Source organism: Camelus dromedarius, chromosome 9, assembly GCF_036321535.1.
Source record: "Camelus dromedarius isolate mCamDro1 chromosome 9, mCamDro1.pat, whole genome shotgun sequence".
Taxonomy (NCBI): Eukaryota; Metazoa; Chordata; class Mammalia; order Artiodactyla; family Camelidae; genus Camelus; species Camelus dromedarius.
In genome coordinates this window covers 36,749,820-36,773,570 of record NC_087444.1, presented here as the reverse complement: position 1 = coordinate 36,773,570, position 23,751 = coordinate 36,749,820, and the positions used below count along the sequence as shown (strand labels likewise).

General features: G+C 54.2%; 2 protein-coding genes across 5 annotated transcripts in view; both read left to right on the top strand.

The window, feature by feature from the left end:
* The first annotated feature begins 582 nt into the window (after nucleotides 1-582).
* RIPOR1 (RHO family interacting cell polarization regulator 1) lies at nucleotides 583-16,761 on the top strand. 4 transcript variants are annotated; one of them, XM_064489062.1, is made up of 22 exons: nucleotides 583-731; nucleotides 8,421-8,547; nucleotides 8,667-8,819; nucleotides 8,992-9,070; nucleotides 9,757-9,780; nucleotides 9,874-9,927; nucleotides 10,071-10,223; nucleotides 10,325-10,388; nucleotides 10,481-10,524; nucleotides 10,603-10,728; nucleotides 11,123-11,271; nucleotides 11,345-11,474; nucleotides 11,559-13,184; nucleotides 13,269-13,390; nucleotides 14,241-14,370; nucleotides 14,632-14,767; nucleotides 14,892-15,053; nucleotides 15,318-15,476; nucleotides 15,626-15,822; nucleotides 15,912-15,995; nucleotides 16,112-16,202; nucleotides 16,345-16,761. In XM_064489062.1, exons 2-22 carry the CDS (start codon nucleotides 8,444-8,446, stop codon nucleotides 16,440-16,442), a joined length of 3,885 nt encoding a protein of 1,294 aa, XP_064345132.1. In that variant the 5' UTR covers nucleotides 583-731; nucleotides 8,421-8,443; the 3' UTR covers nucleotides 16,443-16,761. The 4 variants fall into 4 exon arrangements, with proteins under 4 accessions (XP_064345132.1, XP_064345131.1, XP_064345130.1 ...); XM_064489060.1 differs by lacking the exon at nucleotides 583-731 and adding an exon at nucleotides 2,381-7,605 and having other exon boundaries at nucleotides 13,272-13,390; XM_064489059.1 differs by lacking the exon at nucleotides 583-731 and adding an exon at nucleotides 2,382-7,605.
* A 556-nt stretch (nucleotides 16,762-17,317) lies between these two features.
* Nucleotides 17,318-23,751, top strand: part of CTCF (CCCTC-binding factor) — a 55,518-nt gene continuing 49,084 nt past the window's right edge. Inside the window, exon 1 of the mRNA XM_064489063.1 lies at nucleotides 17,318-17,336. The gene's annotated coding sequence lies outside the window, so the exon portion shown is untranslated. The remainder of the gene's footprint in view (nucleotides 17,337-23,751) is intronic.

Genomic DNA, 23,751 nt, shown 5'->3' with positions numbered 1-23,751 from the left:
CCCAACGAGTGGTGAATGCGTGGCCTGGCCAAAACCCAGACTTAGCGGCCAGACGGTGACAGGAAGGGCAGTCTGCCCCTATAGCAGGGAAACTGAGGCTGGCCCAGGGACAGGGCTGAGTGGCAGTGTCCAGACCCAGAAGGTGTTCGATGTGTAGGCTTCAGGCCTTCCTGTTCTCCCTCCCCAAAACTGGCCCTTATCCTTTCCTGCAATCAACCCAACCCAGTAGTGGCTGCTCCAAGACCTGTTTCAGTGGTCACAGATAGGGGGGCCTGAAAGGTTTCTAAAGCCCACAGAATCTGAGGAAGTGCCAGGAAAGCGAGGCTTTCCGGCGCACTCAGTTTTGGGGTCTGTGTGGGAAGGAATAGTGGTTCCCAGAAAACCGCCCTATTTCCGCGGATCCTGAGCTCTGAGAACTCCCACCGCCCTCGCGTCCTCCAGGGTCCCGCCCCCTCAACCTGGTGGACGCCGCGGGCTACCAGCCTGCCCCGTTAGCGGAGAGGGCGGAGCGAGCCGTAGGCGCCTCCAGGGGTGCGGGAGCCGCGGGAGTGCAGGGGGTGGGGCCCGGCCGGCAGGGGGAGGAGCGGGGCGTCCGGGCAGCGGGCGGCGGGCGGTGGAGCGGAGGGAGGGGCGGGCACCGGCGGCGGCGACAGCGGCAGCTGCGGAGCGACCAAGCCGGGCAGCGACCAGTGCACGGAGACCGCGAGGTCCGCGCAGCCCAGCGCAGCCATGTGAGTGTCCCTGACCTTTCCGGGGGCCGCAGGCCGGGCGGGGAGCGGGCGCGGCGGTTCTGGTGCTTCCTCCGCCAGCACCGCCGGGTCGGTCCCGGATCTGCTGACCCGGCTGCGGCCCTGTCCCATCTCGCCCCATCCCCGGGAATGAGGCCGCGTGTTGTCGTTCCTCTCCTTTTCTCCGGCGCGGAGTACGCCCACAAAAGCCGCCGCCTCCAGGCCTGCCGCACCCGGCGCTGCCTCTTTCCCTCCCAAGGCAAGGCCCAGGCGTCCCGTGCCCTGTGGCTCTGGGGTGAGCCAGGCCGGGCCTTGAAACGGACGCTCTCCCGGAGCCCCTGTGCCCTCGCCGCGGGAGAGACTGAGGTGGGAATGAGGAGAGGACGACGAGGGGTGCAGGCCGGCCTCCGAGATAAGCTAATCCTCCTGGACCCATCGGCTGGCCTAAGCCGCTTTGGGGCCCGACCCGAGGTGGCCTAGACCAGCCAGGAGCTGAGCTCTTCGCCCAAACCTGGCGGGGCCGAAGCTGTAGAGTATCGTCCCGGGCGCAGTCGGGGAACGGACCCTGAACCTGGAAATGGGAGGCTAGTGTGGGGAGTCTGCAAGCAGCCAGGCCTGGACACCGTGCAGAACCGGTTTGGGGAAGGGGCTGCTCACCAGGGCTTGGGGTCTGGGTAAGTCTGGCTTCAGCACCCTCTGTCCTCCTTTCCCCTAGAGGCCTGAATCCAGCCTCCGAAACTGACCCTTGTCAACCTGTTTTACTGGGTTCCTTCTAACGTGTGTCCAGGCTGGCTGGCCGAGCTCCTACTATGTGCAGTCTCATATAACAATAACGGTGCTTTGGTGGCCATCTGTGGGGCTTCGCCCTGGGTCTGCAGCGTTCAATGCAGGTGCAGCCTTCTGAGGAGGGTTACGACAATCTGGCAGATGCAGAAATGGGCCCAGAGAGGTCAAGTAACATTCTGAAGGTCACACAGCTGGTTTGGAAGAGGTGGGAATTAGACCCAAATCTGAATTCATGCCACTACACTATTTGCTTCCGCGGTAGCGGCTGTAAGTGGGTAGAGGGATGAGAATTAGAGAGTAAAGTACAAAACAGTCCAGGGGGACAAGGAGGCCTGGCTTAGCCTCGGTTTCAACCTTCCCTCCCTGTCCTGGGTCATGTGGGAAAGCTGGAGAGGGGGGCCTGGAAATGGGTGGGGGTGAGGGGAGAACACAGGGCGCCGGGCTGGGTACTCCCAGGTGGAAAAGCAGGCTGGGAAGACGCGGCTGAGTCACTGCGGCCCCTCGCTGCAGCTTCGACCAGCGCCTCTGCCAGGCCCAGCCCGGAGGAGGCCACAAGGCTTACAGTGCGCGGCCGTCCCGGGAATGTGACCAGCTGACCAGGGAGGGGGCCGGCAGGAAGTGAGGAAGTGAGGCCACCCGACTGCCTCCACCCGGTTCCGGGGTGGGGGGTCCCAGGCAGCACCGCCCCCCCCCCCCGCCCCGCTTCGGCAGCTGCGGCCTGACGTCAGCAGCCGGGTTGGGGCAGTTGCCATGGAGACAGGGGCAGGCTCAGGAGGGACCCCATTCTCCCTTGCTGCCGCCCCTTGCCCGGGTTATTTTTAGCATCTGTTTACCTCGGTCCTGGGCGGCGCAGGGCGGCGCGGGGCGGTAGGGCGGGGCTGGACCAGGGACTCCCGGGAAAGCGCCTGGCCTGGCATACCACTGAGCTGGGCAGCACAGGTGGCAGGACCTCCTGTCCCACACAAGTGCACCAGTTTTGGCGAATAGAGGGTATTTGGCGAGTAGAGGGATCCCCTGGGATCTGGGGCCACGCAGGCAGCCAGACTACCATTCCCAGCTGCCAGCGAGCTGGCTATGCTGCAGACCCCATCTCCCTTGAGACCTGGGTTCTTTCCCATGTTGGGAACAGACTTAAGGGCTGTCATGAGTCCAGAGAGTCCCCCGCCTCTTATAAGCTAGCCGCCCCCTTCCAGTTGAGGTGGACCCACTCCCTTAGCTCAAGGGGTTCATCTCTTTCCCTTCCCCCACCACCAGCAGGGGAGATCCGGCCTGTCCACCCCATGGAATTGTCACTCAGATGAATATTCTGATGGTCATTTGGACCAACAGTTATATAGCCTGATCCCTGTGGCAGAACCTCAGTCAGAGAAAGAAAATTGATGAAACAGTCAGCCTACTTTGAGTCCAGCCCACCCCCTCAGTTCTAAAATACCAGGGAAACCCAACTCTGCCCCTTCCCCAGGGAGCAGAACCTCACTTGCTGATATATTCAGAAAGTAAGGAAGGGAAAGGGAAAATTATATGTGAGTTAGGGGAATTGGGGTGGACACAGACTTGAAATCTCCAACAGCTCAGGATCGACCTGTGTAAGGGCAGCCTAGTTCACTCTGCTCCCCACTCATACTCAGCTCCTGCTCTCCATTGCTTTAGTGCAGGGTGCAGAGGGTACAGTAGTGAGCAAAAGCAGACAGGCCTCAGCCCCCAGAGCTTACTGTCGTTGGAAGACCGACCTTAAAGGAGAACTGACAACTGAGTTATATGGCCTCAGGGATCAGAGAGAGGAAGCTACCAGGTGAGGCGCCTAAAAGCAGGCTTCCTGGAGGAAGAAGTTATAGGGTAAGACTTGAAAAGAGAGAGGGGTTGTTCAGGCTGAGAATAATGGGAAGAGGGTATAGGAGCAAGGGGACTGCTGCTTAAATGCTGAAGAGCCTGGCAGGTATTGAGAGAATTCATAGTAGCTGGAACAGGACGACCGTGGGGGCAGCTGAGGACTACAAGGGGAGGAGTGGTTGAAGGTATATGAGGGAACAGACAGAGCCTCGAGGTCTTGCAGGTCATGTTAGAGGGTCTGGACTTTATCCTTAGGGCAGGGGAATACCCATGGATTTTTCGCAAGAGTTAAAATAGAGGGATGTTAGAAGAGTTAGAGTCCTGGGGTTGGACTGCCTGGGTTTGAATCCTGGCCCTGCCACTTACCAGCTGTGTAATCTTGGGCTTGTTAATAATTATTAATAACAGCAGTTAATGTTTGTTGTGTGCTTACAATGAGGTACTATGTCCATTCTAACTTCCCTACCCAACATACAATTCATCCTTCCCCAAACAGTCCGTACAGAGGGAAGTATCTCATTTCACCCTCCCAACAGCCCCAAGAGATAGTTGTTGTTGTTATTATTGTTATCCTCACTTAACAGATGGATAGCTACAGACCAAGAAGGTTACAAAATGTCCTGTTCAAAGTCATTCAGGCAGTTAGGCTCAGGTTCTCATCTGTGAAGTGAGGCTAATAGGACTTACCCCATAGGGTTGTTGCTAGAATTAAATGAGATGATGTTTGTTAATTAAGCACAGTGCCTGGCATAGAAAGCACTCAATAAAGGACAATTTTTGGCATTGTCAGGTAACTGGAATTTCAAGAGTAATGTTGTTATTGAATAAAGAATAGATCATTGTGGGTTGGCATGGAGACAGGGAACCCAATAGGAAGCTGCTGTAGGGCTCTAGGTTAGAATTGGTGATGGCTTGGACTTGAATTCTAGTTATGGGGGTGGAAAGGAGGGGGGAAGATTCCAGAGATGGCAGGAGTGTGTGGCTGAATAGTTGTGGGGGGAACAGACTGAGGGACCCAGGATGATTTCCAGTTTCTGGATTGAATAACTGGGTAAATAGATGGTGAGGCTGTCATGGAGAGGCTAAGACTAGGGAGAGTCAGGTTTGAGGAGGAAAGTGGTGAATTTAGTCTGGGGACTTCAAACCCAGCACATCCCTAACAGCCCACTCCAAACTGTCACTCAGCTTCTGGGGAGGTATTAAGCAGGCTGTAAAATAAATAGGCCTGGTGCTCAGAAGAACAGTTTGGACAAGGAAGAGATAAGGAAGCTGGCAACATTTAGATGGCATTGAGCTGTGGGAGACGTACCCAGCCCACAAGCGGGGAGGATGAGGCCCATTCGGGGATGGGGAGAAATACCCTCTGTGGGAAAATAAGATGTGCAGCCAGAGACAGAGGTGGAAAGCCAGGGGCATGTTGCCTCTTGAAATTTAAGAGAAGGAAAGGCTCAAAGAAGAGGAAGAGAACTACACAGTGAAAAGCTTTGCTGGGATCAAGCAGGATAAGGACTAAACATTGGACACTGGATTCAGCAACGGGAAGGTCACTGGTGACCATGTCCAGACCAGTCAGGGAAGTGCTGGGTACGGAAGGCGGACCAGGATAGGAAGAAGAGTGGGTGGGTGTGGAGAGGAAATGGAGGTAGACATCTCTTCAAGGAACTTGGCCAAGTAGCATGAGGGTTGGGGTAGCTAGAAAGAGACTGGGGGTTCACAGAGGAGTCGTTTCTTTTTGTAGTTACTTATTTAAAGTTAATTTTACATTGAAATACAATATTCACACAGAAGGGGTACATGTCCTAAGTGTAAGCTGAATACATTTTCACAATGGAACACACCCATGTAGGATCAGGAAATAAAACCCAGATTAGGAAATAAAGCGTTATCGGTACTCTGGAAGCCCCCTTGTGCCCCCTTCCAGTCACTACTCCTCAAGGGTAGTGTCACTCCTATTCTGACTTCTATCACTGTAGATTTGTTTTACCTGTTTTTGAACTTCGTATCAAGGGAATCATATGTATATCTTCTCATGTGGTCTTGCTTCTTTCACTCAACATTATGTCTATAGGATTCATCCATAACAGTTGCATGTAATTGTATATTGCTCATTCTTTTCATTGTATAGCAGTCCATTATCTACTGATGGGCATTTTGATAGTTTCCAGGATTGTTTTTATTTTTTAAAATGTTTATTTATTTTATTTTTATTTTGGGGGGAAGTAATTAGGTTTACTTATTTATTAGTTTATTTATTTAAATGGAGGTACTGGGGATTGAACCCAGGAACTCATGCATGCTAAGCACACACTCTACCAGTTTTCATTTTTTATGTGGGAGTGACTTGCACTTGTCTGAGGCTTATGGTGAAAGTCGGAAGCACTCATCTTCCATGAGAAGGGAGAGAGATAGCTAGGGCTACACATGAGGATTTCCCGTGTGAAAAAGGAGAGCCTGGTTGAGGTTGAGATTTGCTCTTTTCCAGCTGAGCTGCTGTGCCAAGACCTCTGGCAGCTCCCACCAGCCTGTGTGCAGGTACAGAGAAGGCAGGGGATTGGGTTGCCCAAGGTTGATTTCCTCCAGGTAAGAGAGAAGCCCAGGGTGCTGGGGATAGTAGCAGCAGGTGAGCAACCCTGGAGTGGTGGCTGTGGATCCAGGCTAGGGAGAAGGGTGTGCAGGGAACGCAGGGAAGAGAAGGTAGGAGGGAACTGGCAGAGAGAAAGGAAGCAGAGGCGGATTGTGAGCTCTGTGCAGGGCGATATGTGTGCAATTCCAGCTGTATCTCCAATGACTGGCACAGAGTTGTCACTTAGTGACTAGTTGAATAAATGAGCTGAGGGCTCAAGAGGTCTCAGGTAGAAGGCAGGTGAAATGAGGGTGATGGAGAGAGCCTGAAGGCTGTGTTCAGTGTGATTGTGATTTAGGAAAGGGGCATTCCAGAGCCAGGTGATAAGAATGGGGTGTTCCTGCAGAGAGTGGCTGCAGGAAGCAGAGAGGCCAATGTTGGGTGGGCAATTCACGGGAATGCCCAGTTGCCTGTGTAGGGTGCACAGCACACAGTCTTCAAGAAGAAAGGGGAAGACAGCATTTCTTAAACGAGGATCCTTGGACATCTTGCATCTGAATCTGTAGTGGGGTGTTGGGCTTGTTGGAAATGCAGACCTCTGGGCCCACCCCAGCCTCTTGGGGAGAAGGTAAGCCCAGTGCAGCAGAATTGAGCATCAAGGAGCAGGACCGTTTATGGGATGGGGGAGCACTCAGTCCCTTTGAGGGGATGGGATGCCCAGTAGATCCTGGGCATGGTGGCGTCTATCCAAGCTAGAGCTGGATAGGGATATTCAATGAAGAGAGTTGCAAAGACTCAGCACTAAGGGGATTCAGCCCATGTGGGCTGGGGGCCAGAAGGATGGAGCCTCTGCCCTAGGATGCAGCTTCTGCTAGAGAGAAGATGCTGGCTGGGTAATGGGACCTGATCCTCTTCCCTGTGGCCTGGGGGTGGGAAGAGTGCCCAGACTGAGCACCCCCTCTGTGGGTGGAGGGATGGGGGTGGTGCGTGGAACTGTGGGGCTTTCTGGACCCAATTCCTTCTCTTCCTTCTGAGGGCAGCAACACATCATATGGAGTTGATCCAGTCCTCTGCTTTTAGCCCCTCTTTTTCTCAGTGTCCTAGAGCTCTCATGCTCAGTGCCTGACTCTGTCGTCCTTTGGCACAGTCCCTCCCACTCAGCATCCCCAGCCCATCCTTCCACTTTCTCAGCCCCCACTTTCTAGCCTTCACACGCTCAGAACCCCCATTCTCAGCCCTCTGTGTTCAGCCATCTCTCAGCATCCCCCAACAGCCGCTCTATGAGCACCCTCATGCTACCTGCACCTAGTTCAGCCCCCAGTCAGTGTCCTCACTCTATTTATCCCTCCATATTCACCGCCGTTTTCAACTCCCTTTACCCACGCTCCTGACCCAGCCGAGAAGATCCCTGTCAGTACCCCGCCCGAAGGGAACCCCCAGGCACCCCTCCCAGAAGCCGGGCGGGCAGAGGCCCCGGTGCCCCCCTGGTCGGGCCGGTCCCGCCCCATCCCGGCGGGCTGAGTCAGGCGGCAGGAACTGGGCGGGGGGCGGCGCCGGGAGGAGCTGAAGACCGAGCCAGAGTCGCTGGGAGCGAGCGCGGAGCCCAGCACTGAGTGGCCCTGGGTCGGCGGGGACACGGGGGACAAGCGCGGGGGTTGGGGGTCTGTTCTGGACCTATCATGAGCGCCAAGAAGAGAGGTAGGACTGGCCAGGAGCTGCGAAGGCTCCAGGGCTGGCCTCAGGGGATACGGGTCGGGTTCTGGGGGCTTGGGGTGCGTGTTTCGCCGGAGCGTGGTGGGGGTCTGCGGAGGATCTCTTCCTGCTAAGGTCACGGGCGAAAGCGTCTGTCTTTGACTCAGTTTCCCGGTCGGAGTCTCAGGAAAGTGGAGGGGGCGGGGCACTTCTCGGCACTGCCCCCTACTCTGGGAATCCCCCTGCTCCCAGCGCCGAGAGGGCTGTGGCGTCTGGACGCCTCGGAGAGGGTGGGGGCTGCAGGGGAGCAGCTTCCGCAGGGCGGGTGGGTCTCGGGAGACCCTGCGAGACAGCTCCGTTGGGCTCAAAGCACGCACCCCGCCCCGCCCCGTGACCTCCTGCGGCCTCTCGGGGTGCGGGCGTGGGAGCTCCTGGTCCACTTGAGGGGAGGAGGTCAGGGGCAGGGCTGGGAAGCCCGCCCCGCCCCCGGGGTAAACAGGCGCTTCCGCACATTCTTCGCGAGCCCCTCCCCTTTCCTGCTCCTTCCCAGCCCGGGGAGGGTCCCCGTGCGACCCCCCCTTCCTGCCCCGCGAGGCAGGCGGAGCCTGCACCTCTGCAGGAAGTGGGGGACGAGCCGAGGCCACGCTGAGTCCGAGACCGAGTCACCCGCGGCCACCCTGTCATTAGCGCCAGAGCCGATGGGGTTGTCGGACTCCCAGCGACAGGCTGTGTCCGGCAGGACTGAGATACAGAGGCTGGGCCGCGGGGAGGGAGCTTCAAGGGCCCGACTGGCGCTGGACACCCGCCCTCGCCACCCTCAGGGAGCCCCGCGCGGACTCATTCCATGATGTCCCTGTCTGTGCGGCCGCAGCGCCGCCTGCTCAGCGCCCGGGTCAGTAGGAGCCAGTCCTTCGCAGGCGTCCTCGGCAGCCAGGAGCGGGGGCCCAGGTATGCAGCAGACGGGGGGAAATGGGGTCAAGAAAGCCTGACCGGGTTGGAGCTGGGTGTGCAAGTGAGGGTTTGGGGGACATCTTCTTGCCCATTTCTGAGTACAGTCTCTTCTTCAGGAGCTTCCCAGCCTTCAGTCCCCCGGGGCCCCCACGGAAGCCCCCAGCGCTCTCCCGAGTGTCGAAGATGTTTTCCGTAACGCACCCAGCCCCCAAGGTCCCGCAGCCTGAGCGGCTGGACCTGGTGTACGCTGCGCTCAAGCGGGGCCTAACGTAAGCAACGCCCTCCCAACGCTTTGTGCCAGGATCCCTCCCCAAGGCCTCGTTGTCCCCTTTCTGCTAGTAGGAACCTTCCCCAGCCTCACACTGTGTCCTCACTGCCTGTTCCCGGGGCAGCTGGAAGCTGGAGAGCTAAGCTAATTCTTGTGGTCTCCCCTTTCTCTAGGGCCTATTTGGAAGTGCACCAGCAGGAGCAGGAGAAACTCCAGGGACAGATAAGGGAGTCCAAAAGGAATTCCCGCCTGGTGAGTGAAGGGTGACATCCTGTATGCCCTTTGCTCTTGTGGTGTGGGGGGCTGGGCAGGGCCAGTCCTTGATGACATCAGGGCTGTTTTCTGGGATGACTTACACCAGGTGTGACTAGAAAAGGGGATATCAGGAAAGGCTGGGAAGGTTTCTTTCTCCGCTTTTCAGTCTGTATGTACTTTCTGCCTGGGACCCGGTGCCTGCCTATGGGAGCTCCCAGGTCAAATCCAGAGACATGAACAACAGGACAGTATTGTAGTGGTACTGAGGGGGAGAACCATGGTTCTTCCAGGGAACACATCATGGCTTTCCAGAGGAAGAAACATTTCTGCTGGGTCTTGAAGCGTGAATAGGAGCTTCCTGATAGAGGGAATTATGCATGAGGAGGCACAGAGGGCTCCTAGGGGTTGTAGGAAAGGCAGTGGGCCAGGAGAGGGATCTATGGAAGAGGTGGAGGGAAAAGTACTGGAGGGGTGTTGGGGACCAGATCTATGACACCAGCACCCACCAAAGACCAGGCATGTGGGAAGGTAGGTCAGTCCTACTTTGACCGGAGTAGCTGTAAACTGTGGTGTGAGGGAGGAAGGCTGTGAAGGAAAGGAGCTAGATGGGTCTGGGTGAGCAAGTGCCCCTGCTGGAGTACTTCTCACACCTCCTAATTGCCCCCTCTCATTTCTCCTCGCAGGGCTTCCTGTATGACTTGGATAAGGTGAGTGTATAGAGAATGGTGTTGGAAGAGGGTGGTTTGAGGGAGGAAAAGGGCTCTGGGCCTCAGGCTTCTCCTAACGCACCTCTCCCCCAGCAAGTCAAGTCCATTGAACGCTTCCTGCGACGGCTGGAGTTCCACGCCAGCAAGGTACTTGTGCAGCATGCGTGTGTGCTTGCTGTGTAGGGTGAGGGATTGGGCATCACAGCGAGATGGGATGATGCTAGGCCCTGGGTGAGCAACCCTAGTACTGAGTGTCAGTCCCCTCTCTGCCACTCTATTCACCTGCCCAGATCGACGAGCTGTATGAGGCATACTGTGTCCAGCGGCGTCTCCGGGATGGGGCCTACAACATGGTCCGTGCCTACAGCACCGGGTCCCCAGGGAGCCGTGAGGCCCGGGACAGCCTGGCCGAGGCCACTCGGGGCCATCGCGAGTACACAGAGGTAAGGGGTGTGTGCCTATGAGGCAGAGGCACAGGGTGTGGCAGAGCTGGTGAGAGGCGACTGGTTCTTGACCTCCTCCTGTCCCTGCCCATCCCTCCCAGAGCATGTGTCTGCTGGAGAGTGAGCTGGAAGGACAGCTGGGCGAGTTCCATCTCCGGATGAAAGGTACCGAGTTGTGAGGCAGACTGGTGGCTGGGAGAGGGAAGTGTGTCCTTGAGACCCCTGGACATGGCTCACCTCCTCTCCCCTCCTCCCAGGGCTGGCCGGCTTCGCCAGGCTGTGTGTGGGCGATCAGTATGAGGTATGAGGATGTGCAGGGAAGGGCTGGGCTGGCAGGGTCATAACACCAAGGGCTGCCTCATCCTGCTTCTTCTCCTAGATCTACATGAAATACGGGCGTCAGCGCTGGAAACTACGAGGCCGCATTGAGGGTAGCGGAAAGCAGGTGTGGGACAGTGAGGAAACCGTCTTTCTTCCTCTGCTCACGGAATTCCTGTCCATCAAGGTGATGTCCCTGCCCAGGACCACATACATTATCCTGTGACTTCATGACTCTGTGAATCCCTTATGACTCTTATGACCCTGAGACCCTTACCCCTGTGACTCCCACCTGGTTCCACGGCCCTTTGAATGTAACCCCTTGGCCTTCATAATGCTGTGATTTCCTCATCACTTTCTGACCTTGTGAATATTTGACCCCTGAACTCCCATGAGGCTGTGACCCCATGGCCTCAATGACTCTTCAAATTTAGACCTGTGATCCCTGTGCTTCCAGGCTGCATCAAGCCAACTTTACCCTGTTACTGTCGCATAACCTCCATGCAGATTCATACCTCTGGTCTCCTGCAATCTCATGACTCCCACACCGTTGTGATCCCATCTTGCATTCTTGGCTGCAGGTGACAGAACTGAAGGGCCTGGCCAACCATGTGGTTGTGGGCAGTGTCTCCTGCGAGACCAAGGACCTGTTCGCCGCCCTGCCCCAGGTTGTAGCTGTGGACATCAATGATCTCGGCACCATCAAGCTCAGCCTGGAAGTTACATGGAGGTTGGTGGGACTGAAGGGCTTGGGGACAGGGCTGGGGCCTGTGGCCCCTGCTAACAGCTTCTTCCCTCTCCAGTCCCTTCGACAAGGATGACCAGCCTTCAGCTGCTTCTACTGTCAACAAGGCCTCCACAGTCACCAAGCGCTTCTCCACCTACAGCCAGAGCCCCCCAGACACACCCTCACTTCGGGAACAAGCCTTTTATGTGAGTCACAGCCGGGACTCAGGCTCCACCATCCCCCAGAAGCTTCCTGGGGGTGGTCTTGAAACACCTCTTCTTCTCTTCCAGAATATGCTAAGGCGGCAGGAGGAGCTGGAGAATGGGACAGCATGGTCCCTGTCATCTGAATCTTCTGATGACTCATCCAGCCCACAGCTCTCAGGCACTGCCCGCCACTCCTCAGCCCCCAGGCCCCTGGTGCAGCAGCCTGAGCCTCTCCCCATCCAAGTTGCCTTCCGTAGGCCTGAGACCTCTACTTCTGGTTCCACAGATGAGGAGGGGGCCACGGCCCCAGCCCTGGCCAATGGGCATGCCCCCTATACCCGGACTCTGAGCCACATCAGTGAGGCCAGTGTGGATGCTGCCCTGGCTGAGGCTTCAGTGGAGGCTGTGGGTCCAGAAAGCCTAGTCCAGAGACCTAGCCTGCCTGTACACCCAGATCCCACCCATAGGGAGCACCCTAGTCCTGTCCCTCCTGCTCTGGACCCCAGCCATTCTGCCACAAGCCCCATTCTCAGTACAACAGGCCCTGGCTACACATCTGCACAACTAGAGTCGGTTCACACGGTGGTAAATTCTAGCTCTTCTGAACTGCCAGGCCCCACCCACACCACTATAAGCTTTACGTCAACTGCCATAAGCCCTACCCACAGTGTTCCAAGCCTCACTCACACTACCACAGGTTCTACCCACAAGCCTGTGATCTCTACCCTTGCTCCTACAGGCCCCACCCCAAGTACCACAGGGCCAGTGCAGATCACCACAAGTTCCACCCACAAGCCAATGCTTTCTATCCTCACTCCTGCTGCTCCTGCCCCCAGTACTACAGGCCCAGTCCAGACCACCACAAGCCCCAGACACGCTGTCACAAACCTGATAAACATTGTCACTAGCCCCACCAATAAGCCAATGGTCTCTACGCTTACTACTACAGACCCTACCCTGAGTGCCACAGGCGCAGCCCAGACTATCACAAACCCCACCCACACTGCCACTAGCCCTACCCACACTACCACTAGCCCCACCCACACTACTGCAAGCCCTACCCATGCTACCACAAGCCCTACCCATACCACCACAAGCCCCACCCACACCACAAGCCCCACCCACACCACTGCAACCTCTACTCACAAAGCCAGGATGTCAACTCACACCACTACAAGTCCTACACCCAATGCTAAGGATCCAGTTCAGACCACCAGGAGTCCTACTCATCCTGTCACAAGCCCCACTCTTAAAACTGTAAGCCCTTTCACTTCTCTAGACCTTGCCAAACTCCCCAGCCCCTCTGCAAACACAGACTCTGCCCTCCCAGGCACTGACCCCCTGTCCTGTAGCTACCCAGTCTCCACTCCCTGCACTCAGGCAGACCCCATAGCCCCCAGCACCCCCTACCCAAGTCCTGCCTGTTCCAGTTTGGAACCCCTCACAAGCCCTTCTCCAACCCCCCCAGAAGCCATCCGTCAGAGCCCAAGTCCTCCTCCCTCACCCCTAGCCTCTGTGCCCCAGCATTCAGACCCTAGCCTGGCCAGGGCTGCCCAGGCCCCAGTTCCAGGGACAGCCCGAGGGGCTGGTGACAGGAGGTTGGAAGAGGCACTGGGGGCCCTAATGGCTGCCCTGGATGACTACCGTGGTCAGTTTCCCGAGCTGCAGGGCCTGGAGCAGGAGGTGATCCGGCTGGAGAGTCTACTCATGGTGAGGAGGGCCAGGCTGGGCTATGGCAGTGCAGGGAGGGCAGCTAGGCAGGGGCAGCAGCTCTGACTCCCTTCATAACCCCAGCAGAGACAAGGCCTGACTCGCAGCCGGGCCTCCAGTCTTAGCATCACTGTGGAGAATGCCCTGGAGAGCTTCAGCTTCCTCAATGAGAATGAAGATGAAGACAGTGATAGTCATGGGGACAGGTGAGAAGGGCTAGGTGAGGTGGGGTGAGGGGAGGTGAGTGCCAGGGGAAGGAAAGAGGTGAGAAAAGGAAACAGGTGAGGTAGGGCCAGGTGGAGGAGAGCAGTAAGGACTGGAGGTGGGCAGGAGGGATGGACTTGCTGACGGGAGCATCCATGTTCACCTCTCCCATGTACTCTTTATGTGTCCTTGATCCTGGTGTTTCAACCCCATCTGTATCCCCAGTGCTTCTGGCTACCTTCCTCCTCATCCCTGTCCGCCTCCCTCGCTGTTCCCTGTCAGCTCCTGAGCCTCCAGCTCCTCCTTTCTCCCTTGGCCTCACCTTGGCCCTACCCTATGAACAAGCCCTTTCTTTGCCTCCTCATACATCCTGGGTCCCTCCTCAGCATCAACCCCCTCTGTTTCGACTCCAGGTTTCCCCTTAGCTCTCTGTCCCGGAGCGGCCTTGCCAAGTCCCAGTTGAGTGTCATGCCCGGCCCCTCCTCCCTCTGATGCTGCTTAGGTTACAGCCTTGTGCCCTGAGCTCTTGGGCCACAACCACTTGAAGTCCACGTTGTATAGAACATCCTGCTTGCATCCCTACTTCTGCCCATCCCAGCTCCAGCGACCCCAGCAGTCCTGGCAGTCCTAGCTGGAGGTGGCACTGGAGAGATGGTCTCTGGAAACCCCTGCTACCACGTGCTGTTCTCAGTGCCTTCTTCCTTCTGGAAGTCCTCAGTGAACTTACCCATTTGTCTGTTGTCTGTGCATTCTCTGTTCTTTTGTTCTGGATTGGGGGAAGCTTTTTAAAAATACACTGGTGACCAGATGGTGATGTGTGCTCCTGGGGTGACTGACCCATTTTTCTCTTAGGCTCCCAAGCAGCCCAGAACCTGGGGCTGAGGACATCGACTCACCTAGTGCCCAACCCCTCAGCACGGAGTGTCCAGCTCTGGATGCTGCATTGGTCCAGCACCTGTACCACTGTAGCCGCCTCCTCCTGGTGAGGGCAGTGGTATTTCCCTCTTCCCCTTCACCTTGTAGCCCCTTACCCCATGGAGCCCTGCACTTCAACCCTGGCCCTCCACACCTCCTCTGAGTTCCACTCCCCAGTGCCTCAGGACCTGGCTCTTGCTGAATGGAACACCTCCCAAATTCTAGTTTCCCCAAGTCTCTCCCAATGCATGGACTTGTAGTCCCTGGGCTCTGCCCTCTCTAAGCTCTACCTTGAGGTCTGAGCTACTTGGCTACCCCTGTTCTCCAGAAACTGGGCACATTTGGGCCCCTTCGCTGCCAGGAGGCTTGGGCCCTGGAGCGGCTGCTGCGGGAGGCCCGAGTGCTCGAGGCAGTATGTGAGCTTAGCAGGCGATGGGAAATCCCTGCTACCTCTGCCCAGGAAGGTAAAGGCTGTGTGGGCTCTGGGTCGGGTCTACCTCAAAGCTCCTTCCTTGTCCTCCCTCATCTACATGTCTGTCTCCTCACTCGTCTGCTTTATTGCTGACTGTTTTGTGCACCTCCTCACAGTGGTGCAGTTCTCTGTCTCTCGGCCCGGCTTCCTGACCTTCTGGGACCAGTGCACAGAGGGACTCAGCCCCTTCATCTGCCCTGTGGAGCGGGTGCTCCTGACCTTCTGCAATCAGTACAATGCCCGTCTCTCCCTGCGCCAGTCAGGCTTAGCTGAGGCTGGTGAGTGGGCTGCCTACCTGCCCACTCTGCCCTCTCTTCTCAAATCCCCTTTGATGGGCCCTCAGGGAAAGCCAGGTTAGCCCACATAAATATGCTGAGCTGAGCACTGGGAAGAAATACTGAAGGCTAATGCCTCAGCACAGAAGGGCCCAGATGGGTAGGGTTTGGACAGGGGGTCCCTGGACCTGAGCTTGGGGTGGGAGCACTCTTCTAAGGGCCTGGGTCCATCCAAACCCTTGAGGCCTGTGGCACTGCCTCCCACAGTGTGTGTCAAGTTCCTGGAGGATGCCTTGGGGCAGAAGCTGCCCCGGAGGCCCCAGCCAGGCCCTGGAGAACAGCTCACCATCTTCCAGTTCTGGAGTCACATTGAAACCCTGGACAGCACCTCCATGGAGGCCTATGTGACTGAGACTGCCGAGGAGGGTGAGGCAGTGGCCCTGGTCACAAAGTGGCCTGACCCTAGGGGTGGCTCTGAAGGTGTGGTTGAAGACCTGAGGGTAAAAAACCCAGAAGATTCCTTACCCTGCCACCTTGTTCCAACTGGCACCCCCGACCTGGCTTCCTTCTTTCAGTGTTCCTGGTGCGGAATCTGAACTCAGATGACCAGGCTGTTGTGCTAAAAGCCCTGAGGTTGGCACCTGAGGGGCGGCTTCGAAGGGATGGTCTCCGGGCCCTCAGCTCCCTGCTTGTCCATGGCAACAACAAGGTCATGGCTGCTGTCAGCACTCAGCTCCGGAGCCTGTCATTGGGCCCTGACTTCCGGAAAAGGGTGAGAGTTGGGTAGGCCTCCCTGAGGGCAAAGGCTGGGGTCCCAGGCTCCCACTGTCTGGCTAACTCTGCCCTCCCACCATTACCCAGGCCCTGCTGTGCTTCCTGGACCAACTTGAGGATGAGGATGTGCAGATGAGAGTGGCTGGCTGCCTGGCCCTGGGCTGCATCAAGGTGACCCCTGCCAACCTACCCATACCTTCTCTACTCTCCCAGTTCCCCAAGCCCTGGGTCCTGGGCCTTTCCCATCTGCTCTATGCAGCCTACCTCAATGCTCCCTCCCCCGGTAGGCTCCCGAAGGCATTGAGCCCCTGGTGTACCTGTGCCAAACGGACACAGAGGCCGTGAGGGAAGCTGCTCAGCAGAGCCTGCAACAATGTGGTAAGGCTGGGGAATGGCATATATGGGTCAAGTTGATTTCTGGGACATTTTGGCTGATGGGAGTAGAGGTGAGAAGGGGTCAGGGATGGGGGGGCCAGTTTGAGGCTAGAGCTATTCTTGACTCCCTCCTTATCCATTACAGGGGAGGAGGGACAGTCTGCCCATCGACGGCTGGAGGAGTCACTGGATGCCCTGCCCCGCATCTTTGGGCCTGGCAGCATGGCCAGCACGGCATTCTAAACTTCCCTCCCACTAGCCCCCAGTGCCCCTTCCCCACACTTTCAGGGCTTACCAGGCACTGGCAGGGAGGGTGAGGGCTGGCTCCAGACACCCCTCCCTCACAGATTCCTATCAATGAAAATCTAATATATTCTTCTGTTGACCTTGGGGTTGGTAGAGTCAGTGCCACAGTCAAGTGCCTCCCAGCCTCGGCTCAGCACACTTGCCATTGATCAGTGTCACGGGCCTGGCCATCCTGCCTCTGCCCCATGATGTCCCTTGGTTTTGTATTTTATTTACAGAGTTTTACAGAAAATAAAAAAGCAAAATGCCTTTCCTACATAGCCTACTAGCCTGGTGCACTCCTGACCTCCTGTTTCGGCACCCTTTGGCTGTGGCCCTTACTGACACTAGTGACAGTGGCATGTGGTTTCACCCTGGAAATACAGGTGGAAGAGAGCCCAGGGGCTGGAACTGGGCTTAGAAAAGAGGGCAGAGGAAGAGAGTGGTGGGGTGTTGCTGAGGAGGCCCAGCCTGCAGCCTGGGCCAGGAAGCTATTGGCCTAGGCTGGAGCCAAACTGTGGAGTTGGTGTAGACGTCCCAAAGGGTGCCAGTCCTGAGAATGGCTTCCTAGTAGCCAGCTAGCTCCCCATGGCCTGGAGGCAAAGAGGAAGCAGGCAGGGAAAAAAGCATGTGGTGGCTGGAGCTTCTGGCCACCAGGGGGCAGCAGAATCCCTTAAGGCGGTGCCAGGCTTCTGGGTCTTTGCTTCACCCTGGCAGCTTCCTACACAGGAGGCTGAGCACCAGCAGCTCCTTGAAGGCTGGGTGGTTAAGAGGGAGGGGAGATTCTTGCAGAGGGAAGAGCTGCGGCCTGGGAGACAGGAGACCCGGATGGCTGCCCTGTGACTCTAAACAGTAAGTCCCTTTTCTCCCTGAACCGCCTCCTGTCTGTAATAACAAACCTGACTGAACCCTTTGGCCTCACAGCTGGCTGACCCATGCTGCTTCAGGAAGGAGGGCTCCAGGGAGAGGGCTCACATGAGCTTATTAACCCCAGAAAGCTGAGTCCAACAGGAGGAACTTGAGGGTGGGGTAGGACTTCAGTTTGGCAATCCTGTTCTAAAGAGGGCCTGAGGGAGGCCCACACTCAAGGCTGGACAGGTCCTCCACCCTTCCCCTCTCCCTCCAGAACTTTCATTATCCAAAGGCAAGGAGACAGTGAAAAGGGCCTTCCCCACTCCTTGAGCCCACTCTGGTGTCTTAGTACCTGTGGCGGTAGCACAGCAGCGTGACACCCTAGGGAGAATGTGTGTGCCTGCACTCAGGAAGAGCCAATGAGGTGCCAACAGGCACCCCCCGGGGGGGTGACCCAGATCCCCAGAGAGCCCTTCCTCCTCCCCACCCCCCAAGTTTTAGAGCTGTATATGAAGAGGTTTGGCTGGGTCCTTAACCATCTGATGGGGAAGCCAAGCTGAGCAGAAAAAAAACAAAACAAAAAAGAAACGGTAACAGGAAGGACAGGAAACACCTGTGTGTGGATGCAGGTGGCTCATTCCAGTTGGGTGGGGGTGGGCGTGGGGTTGGGGGCAGACAACCCTCAGCACAGATCTGTGCTCCGTCTATAACTATGAAGGGTGGCATGGAGGGATGGTGCATCTCAGTTTTTTTAGGTGGTCAGCTGGGGTAGTAGCAGGTGGGGAAGGCAAACAAGTGATAAGAGACCAAGCCAGCACCCAAAGCTAGCCACAGCTTGGGCCTGTCCCAAGGGCCCCTGCAGGAGGATTGCAGTCCCAGAACCTCCCCTAATAGCCCCTCAGGCCTGAGGCCCCACAAGAGGCCCACTGGTAGGGCAGGACTGTCCACTTGCTTCCAAAGTATGGCCTGTGTCGTGGGGAAAAAGGAAGTGAACACTGGCTGACCAGGTCCTGGTAAAGTGCAGGCAGGGGTGACTGGGACAGCACCAGCTCACTGTTCAATCTACAGGAGAGGAGAGGGTCTGGGCAAGAAATGTAGGATGGAAAAAAATCTCAGCCAGGGGTTAAATGGGATTGTCACTGAAAATCTGAATGGCCCTACATCCCTGCTTTCTAATTCTGGGAAGGGATAGGGCACCTAACTGTTCTCTGCGAGGAAGAGTCCTGAGGCCAGGGCCTAGTATTCAGCTCTAGCCGACCGTGGATGTGAGGGTCAGGGGGGCAGAAGCTAGAATTAGAGCACTGTGAGCCTACTAGGTACAGCTGAAGGACTGTCAAGGCCAAGACAAAAAGAGCTTCAGGCCTCTTTAGCCTGCCTAGCTCAGAGCAGTGTGGATCAACCCCAGAACAGCCATGCACCCCTCTTCATCAATGACTGGACAGCTTCCTAAACCCAGGTTCAGGCCCAGATCTGAGATGGTGGAGGGCAGGAAGAGCCCTTGTCTTCACTCTTGTGTCCCCAAAACACACAGCCTCACAGGTGCCTCCCATAGGTCCTCCCACAGGGCAAAGCTACTCCCGGCACACCTCCACCTCCTACTCTGCTGTCACACAGCTGTGGGAAGGCACTCATTTCTGTCCTGGACTGGACAGTTGAGAGCCTGCTGCCTCAATTGGGAGGTTGATGTCAGGAGTCAAAGGCATCAGGACAGGGAGAGCCTGTGCCAGCCTCTGTGAGAGGACAGAAGAAAGTGCGCCTCCAAGGTCTGTGACACAGAGAAATGCCCCATCAATCAAGTCCATGAAGGCCACAGCCATGCCTTGGCCATCATCACTGGGACTCTCCCCAGAGAAAACTAGTAAGTGCACACTGCAAAAAAAGAAAAAGGAAAAAAAAAAAAGAAAAGGGGACGAGGCTGAGATAGTCCAGGATACAATTTATTGTGTTGGTGATTACTGGAGGCTCCCCCTGCTCCCCTCCCCTTTTGCTCTCTTCCAACTTTACCTTTTCTTCTGTCTCCCACTCTTCTTCTTCATGTATTCAAAGCTGCAGAGAACCAAAATAAGAAGGAAAAAAGGCATGTTGGTAAAGGCAAAAAAGCAGATGGGTTGGCATGTGGGAAGAGGACTGCTTCTTTGTCTCGCCCACAAAGTGGGGGTGCCTTCCTTGTGTGCTTCTGCCTGATGTGTGGGTACAATTTGCTGAACCCTAGGCCTATGACATTCGCCCCACCCCCCACCCCCAATAGCCTTGGAGTGCCTTATTTAGGCCGTCCATCACTTATGGACAGAAGGCTCTTGGCTTGTCTGCCAGACCCAGCTCTCTGGGCCCGGGTAATATAGGAGGGTGAGCTTGGGAAGGACTCTGGGGCCTATATGAACTGCTAAAGAACATCTATTGTTTGCAGAGACTGTCACTGATCTGTAAGAAGGGGTCTCTTGTTTCAGAAAGCTACAGTGGGGTGATGACCAGTTTGAGTGTGATGTCAATGGTCAAGTCTCACTTACCTCTGAAGACACCCAGGGCATACAGATCTTCAATAAATGCTGACTTGGAGCAGCTGAATAAGCAGACTGTCATGCTAACACCTGTGTTTCCAGCTATCTCCTCTGAATCTCCTCAGAACCTTCTCCACATTTCCTCAAGCATCCTCTTACAAACATCACTCCACAGGATTCCATTCTAGGCCTTTTTCTCCTCTGTCTTGAAACACACTACTTGAACTACCTCATCCATTTCTCTGGCTTCTGTCTATCTGCTGAAGCTGTATGCCAATTATTCACACAGCTCTCTCCTCACCTCCAGACTCCTAGATCCAACAGCTGACTGGACACCTCCTTTTGAACAGCATGCTCAAAATCAAACTTACCACCTCAAAACCTGTTTCTTCCCTAAGGCTCCTGAGGTTACAAACTGCCCAGGTACCCAGGCCACACCACTCGGTCTCATCCTTGACTCTTTCCTCTGTCCCCTCATCCCGGCCACCAGAATCTTCTTGATTAAATACCCTAAATATTTCTAAATTCTGTTTCTGTATATTCCTGTTGGGACCACTCAGGTTCTGGACATGTTGACCTCTCACATAAACATTAAAACTGCTCCATCACAGGCCTCCTGCTTCTGGTCTTGCCCTTCTGTCCATTCTCCAAGATGCAAAGTGATTTCTAAAAACATAAATCTATCACTACAGTCTCGCTTTCTCTTAGGAAAAATTCCAACCCCCTCAACCTGGCTCACAAAGCCTTTTATGTGTGTTCCTCTATCCAGCCTCACTTCTGCCATCTAACTTCTCAGTGTGCACTGGACCTCACTGAACCACCTGCAGGGCTTGCTCGCCTCTCCATGGTACACTCTTCCCACCCCTCATCTTGCCTTGCTAATCCCTGTTCACCTGATAGGCTTCAACCTACACACCGTAAATTTCTTCAGGAAGCTTCCCTTCCACTATGCTCCTGTTACGGAAGCCTCTGTTTCCCCTAGTACTATACCCCATTGCAATTGCTCATTTACTTTGTACCCTCCAATATCTACATCCATAAGTATTTGCAACTATTCTACTAGGTAACAGGCATCACCCAAGTCTGAGAAAGATGACTGGTGCCTTCCCTTGCAGAGCTCAGTCCAAGTTTTTTGTTTTGTTTTTAAACAGTTTATTGAGATTTAGTCCACATGCTATGCAATTTAAATGTACAATTTAATGGCTTTTAATATATTTACAGAATTGTGAAATCATCACCACAATCAACTTTAGAGATTTTATCAACCCCCCAAAACACTCTGCACCCCTTAGGTACCATCCCTGGGGCCTCTGCATTCCCTACCTTTCTCTGTCCCCGAGACCCTGAGGCAACCATTAATCTACTGTAACCACAGATCTCCATCAATTTGCTGATTCTGGATATTTCTTATGAATGAAATCACCTCGGTCTTCCCAACTTACTCAATTCTAAGATTCACCTTAGAACTTTCCTGGAGATTCAGAGACCAGGGAGTCTATATTTTAAATACGTGCTCTAAGAGAGTAGATCTTAAAAGTTTTCAACACAAGAAAAAAAAAAAGTCTAACTGTGAAGTGATAGATGTTAACTAAACTTACTTTGGTAATCATGTCGTAATATACACATATATCAAATCATTATGTTGTATACTATAATACAATGTTATACCTAAATTATATCAATAAAACTGGAAAATATAAAACTAAAAAATTTAAATGAATATATAAAAATAAAATACATTATGGCTAAGTTAGGTGTATCCCAGGAAAATACATACATACATAAGTACATACTCCAGGTAATTCTCTATTTAATTAGGCTGCATCTGCCTTTACTGTCCCCAGCTAATAAGGCCAAATATATAGTAAGTGGTCAAGCTTTCGATGAATACCTCTAAAACTTAACACAATATGAAAACATTTTGAGTATGAAAGGACGGTAAGCTTAATGCAGAAAAAGCCTGGATAATCAAAACATCCCCCCATAGTCTCCCATGAAACATAGCTCTTTAGAATGAACTTTCACCACTGGGTTCTTAATTAAGGGATGGAATGGAAACTTGAGCCGGGGACAGTATAGGGAGATTGAGGTCAGACTGGTGAAGGAGACAAGCAGGTTGACTACACAGGAGCCAGTTAGAAAGGCCTTATGGAATGGCTAAGGAGCTTGGAATTTACCCCCAGGGCACTGGGGAGTCATCCTGGGGCTTGAAGCAGGGAAATTTTGTGATCACATCAGTGCTTTTTAAAGGTTGCTCTGGCAGTTGCGTAGAGAGAGGAGGCAGGAAGCAGTGAGGAGTCTGGAGCTGTGGTTAGGAGAAGTGAGAGTGCCTGAGCCAGGTTGGAGGTAGTGAGGATAGACAATAGGTTACAGTGAGGAGCTGTTCCAAAGGCAGATGGACAGGATTTGGAGATGGATGGCATGTGGGAGATGAGAGAGAATGAAGCCCAGATGTCTGGCCTGAGTGATGGATGGATGGTGGTATCTTTCACTGAAAAGGGGGAACCCTAGAGAAGCAGATTGGGAGGTGAGAGACAAGGCTCATAGGGTGGCCTGGGAGCCATCCAGGAGGAAGAGTCCAGAAAGAAGCTGGATATGTGGATCTGGGGCAAGAAGAGAAAGGTATAGAGTAGAGGCTTGAGAGTTATCCTTGCTCTACTTCAGTCTCATATGACTAAAGAGTTGTCAGTGACCAATCTGTTCCTTCCATACCTACAGCCCATACCTCTTACTTGCTTCTCCATCCTTTACCTACTAATGTTCATGAAGTTTAGTTTGTCTCCAGACTAACATAAGACAAAATATAAGGCACTTGAGGGCTAGGGACATAATCTGTCTCCAGAATTACTTAGCCTTGAGCACAGACCTGAGCATCATGCAGTTATTCAGGGCTTACTTATAGATTAATAAGTCATGACTCCACATACCTCTGCTATCTGCTCTCCTGGTGCCTGAAATTTCCACCATTAAAGCCCTTCCTTTGGGTTAAGGTAGTAGTGTCCAACTTGCATTAGGGGCAGAAACCTTTATTCCCCCTAAACAAACCACATACAATTTGGAGAAGTGGGAGAGAATGAGGGAGCAGAGACCCAGAGCCTGCCTGATAGACCTCCCTTCCCTTCCCTCTTCCCCAGCAGCCCCAGAGCTGAAGAGTCATCTCCAGAGGATCCCTATAAAAATGGAAATGTTACCTAACAGAGTGAGGAGCCCTGAGCAGCCAGGAAAGAACAGGAAGAGAGAGGGTGGGGATGGAAGATCTGAGTATTCATTCTGGTTTTGCCAGCAAGTTACTGGAGGATTCTGAGCAAGTCACTTTACTTGAGTTTAGGACAAAACTGTGGGTGGCTCTTCAAAAAGACCTGTGAGCATCAATTTAAAGGACAGGCATGAAGGTGTTTTAAAAAGTGAAAAAAAGGAAAGCTGAGATGGAGTATTAAAGGGTGATCAATGTATATCTGAAAAATGCAAGTAAGAGCACAGAAAACAAAAGTAAACTACTTCCCAAGTGTGAGATGCAGGGCTAGGCAAAGTCCTTTAGACTTTAGAGAGCAAAAATAAACAGGGTTTTTACAGGGGTCTGAAGAAAACAGACATCAATTAGGGAAAAAATTCCTGTGGATCTGGGTAGGAGATGATGTAGAAAAACAGATCTTTAAAATTTAGGAGAAAGTGGTTGGCTCTGGCAGTTGACATTGAAAGCTTTCCAAATGTCTTACAAGGTTTAGCATCACTACACCCTGGTCTAATGGTGTGGGATGACTTGCTGTCTCTCTTAACATTCTTGTGCTCATTTTTGCCCTTGATTATGGCTCTTCACCTTATATGCCTTTGCTTGCTTGTTAATGCCTTCTGATCCTTTAACACCCAGTTGAAACCATATACTCCTGGGGAATGATTTGCTCCTTTATGAGTCCATT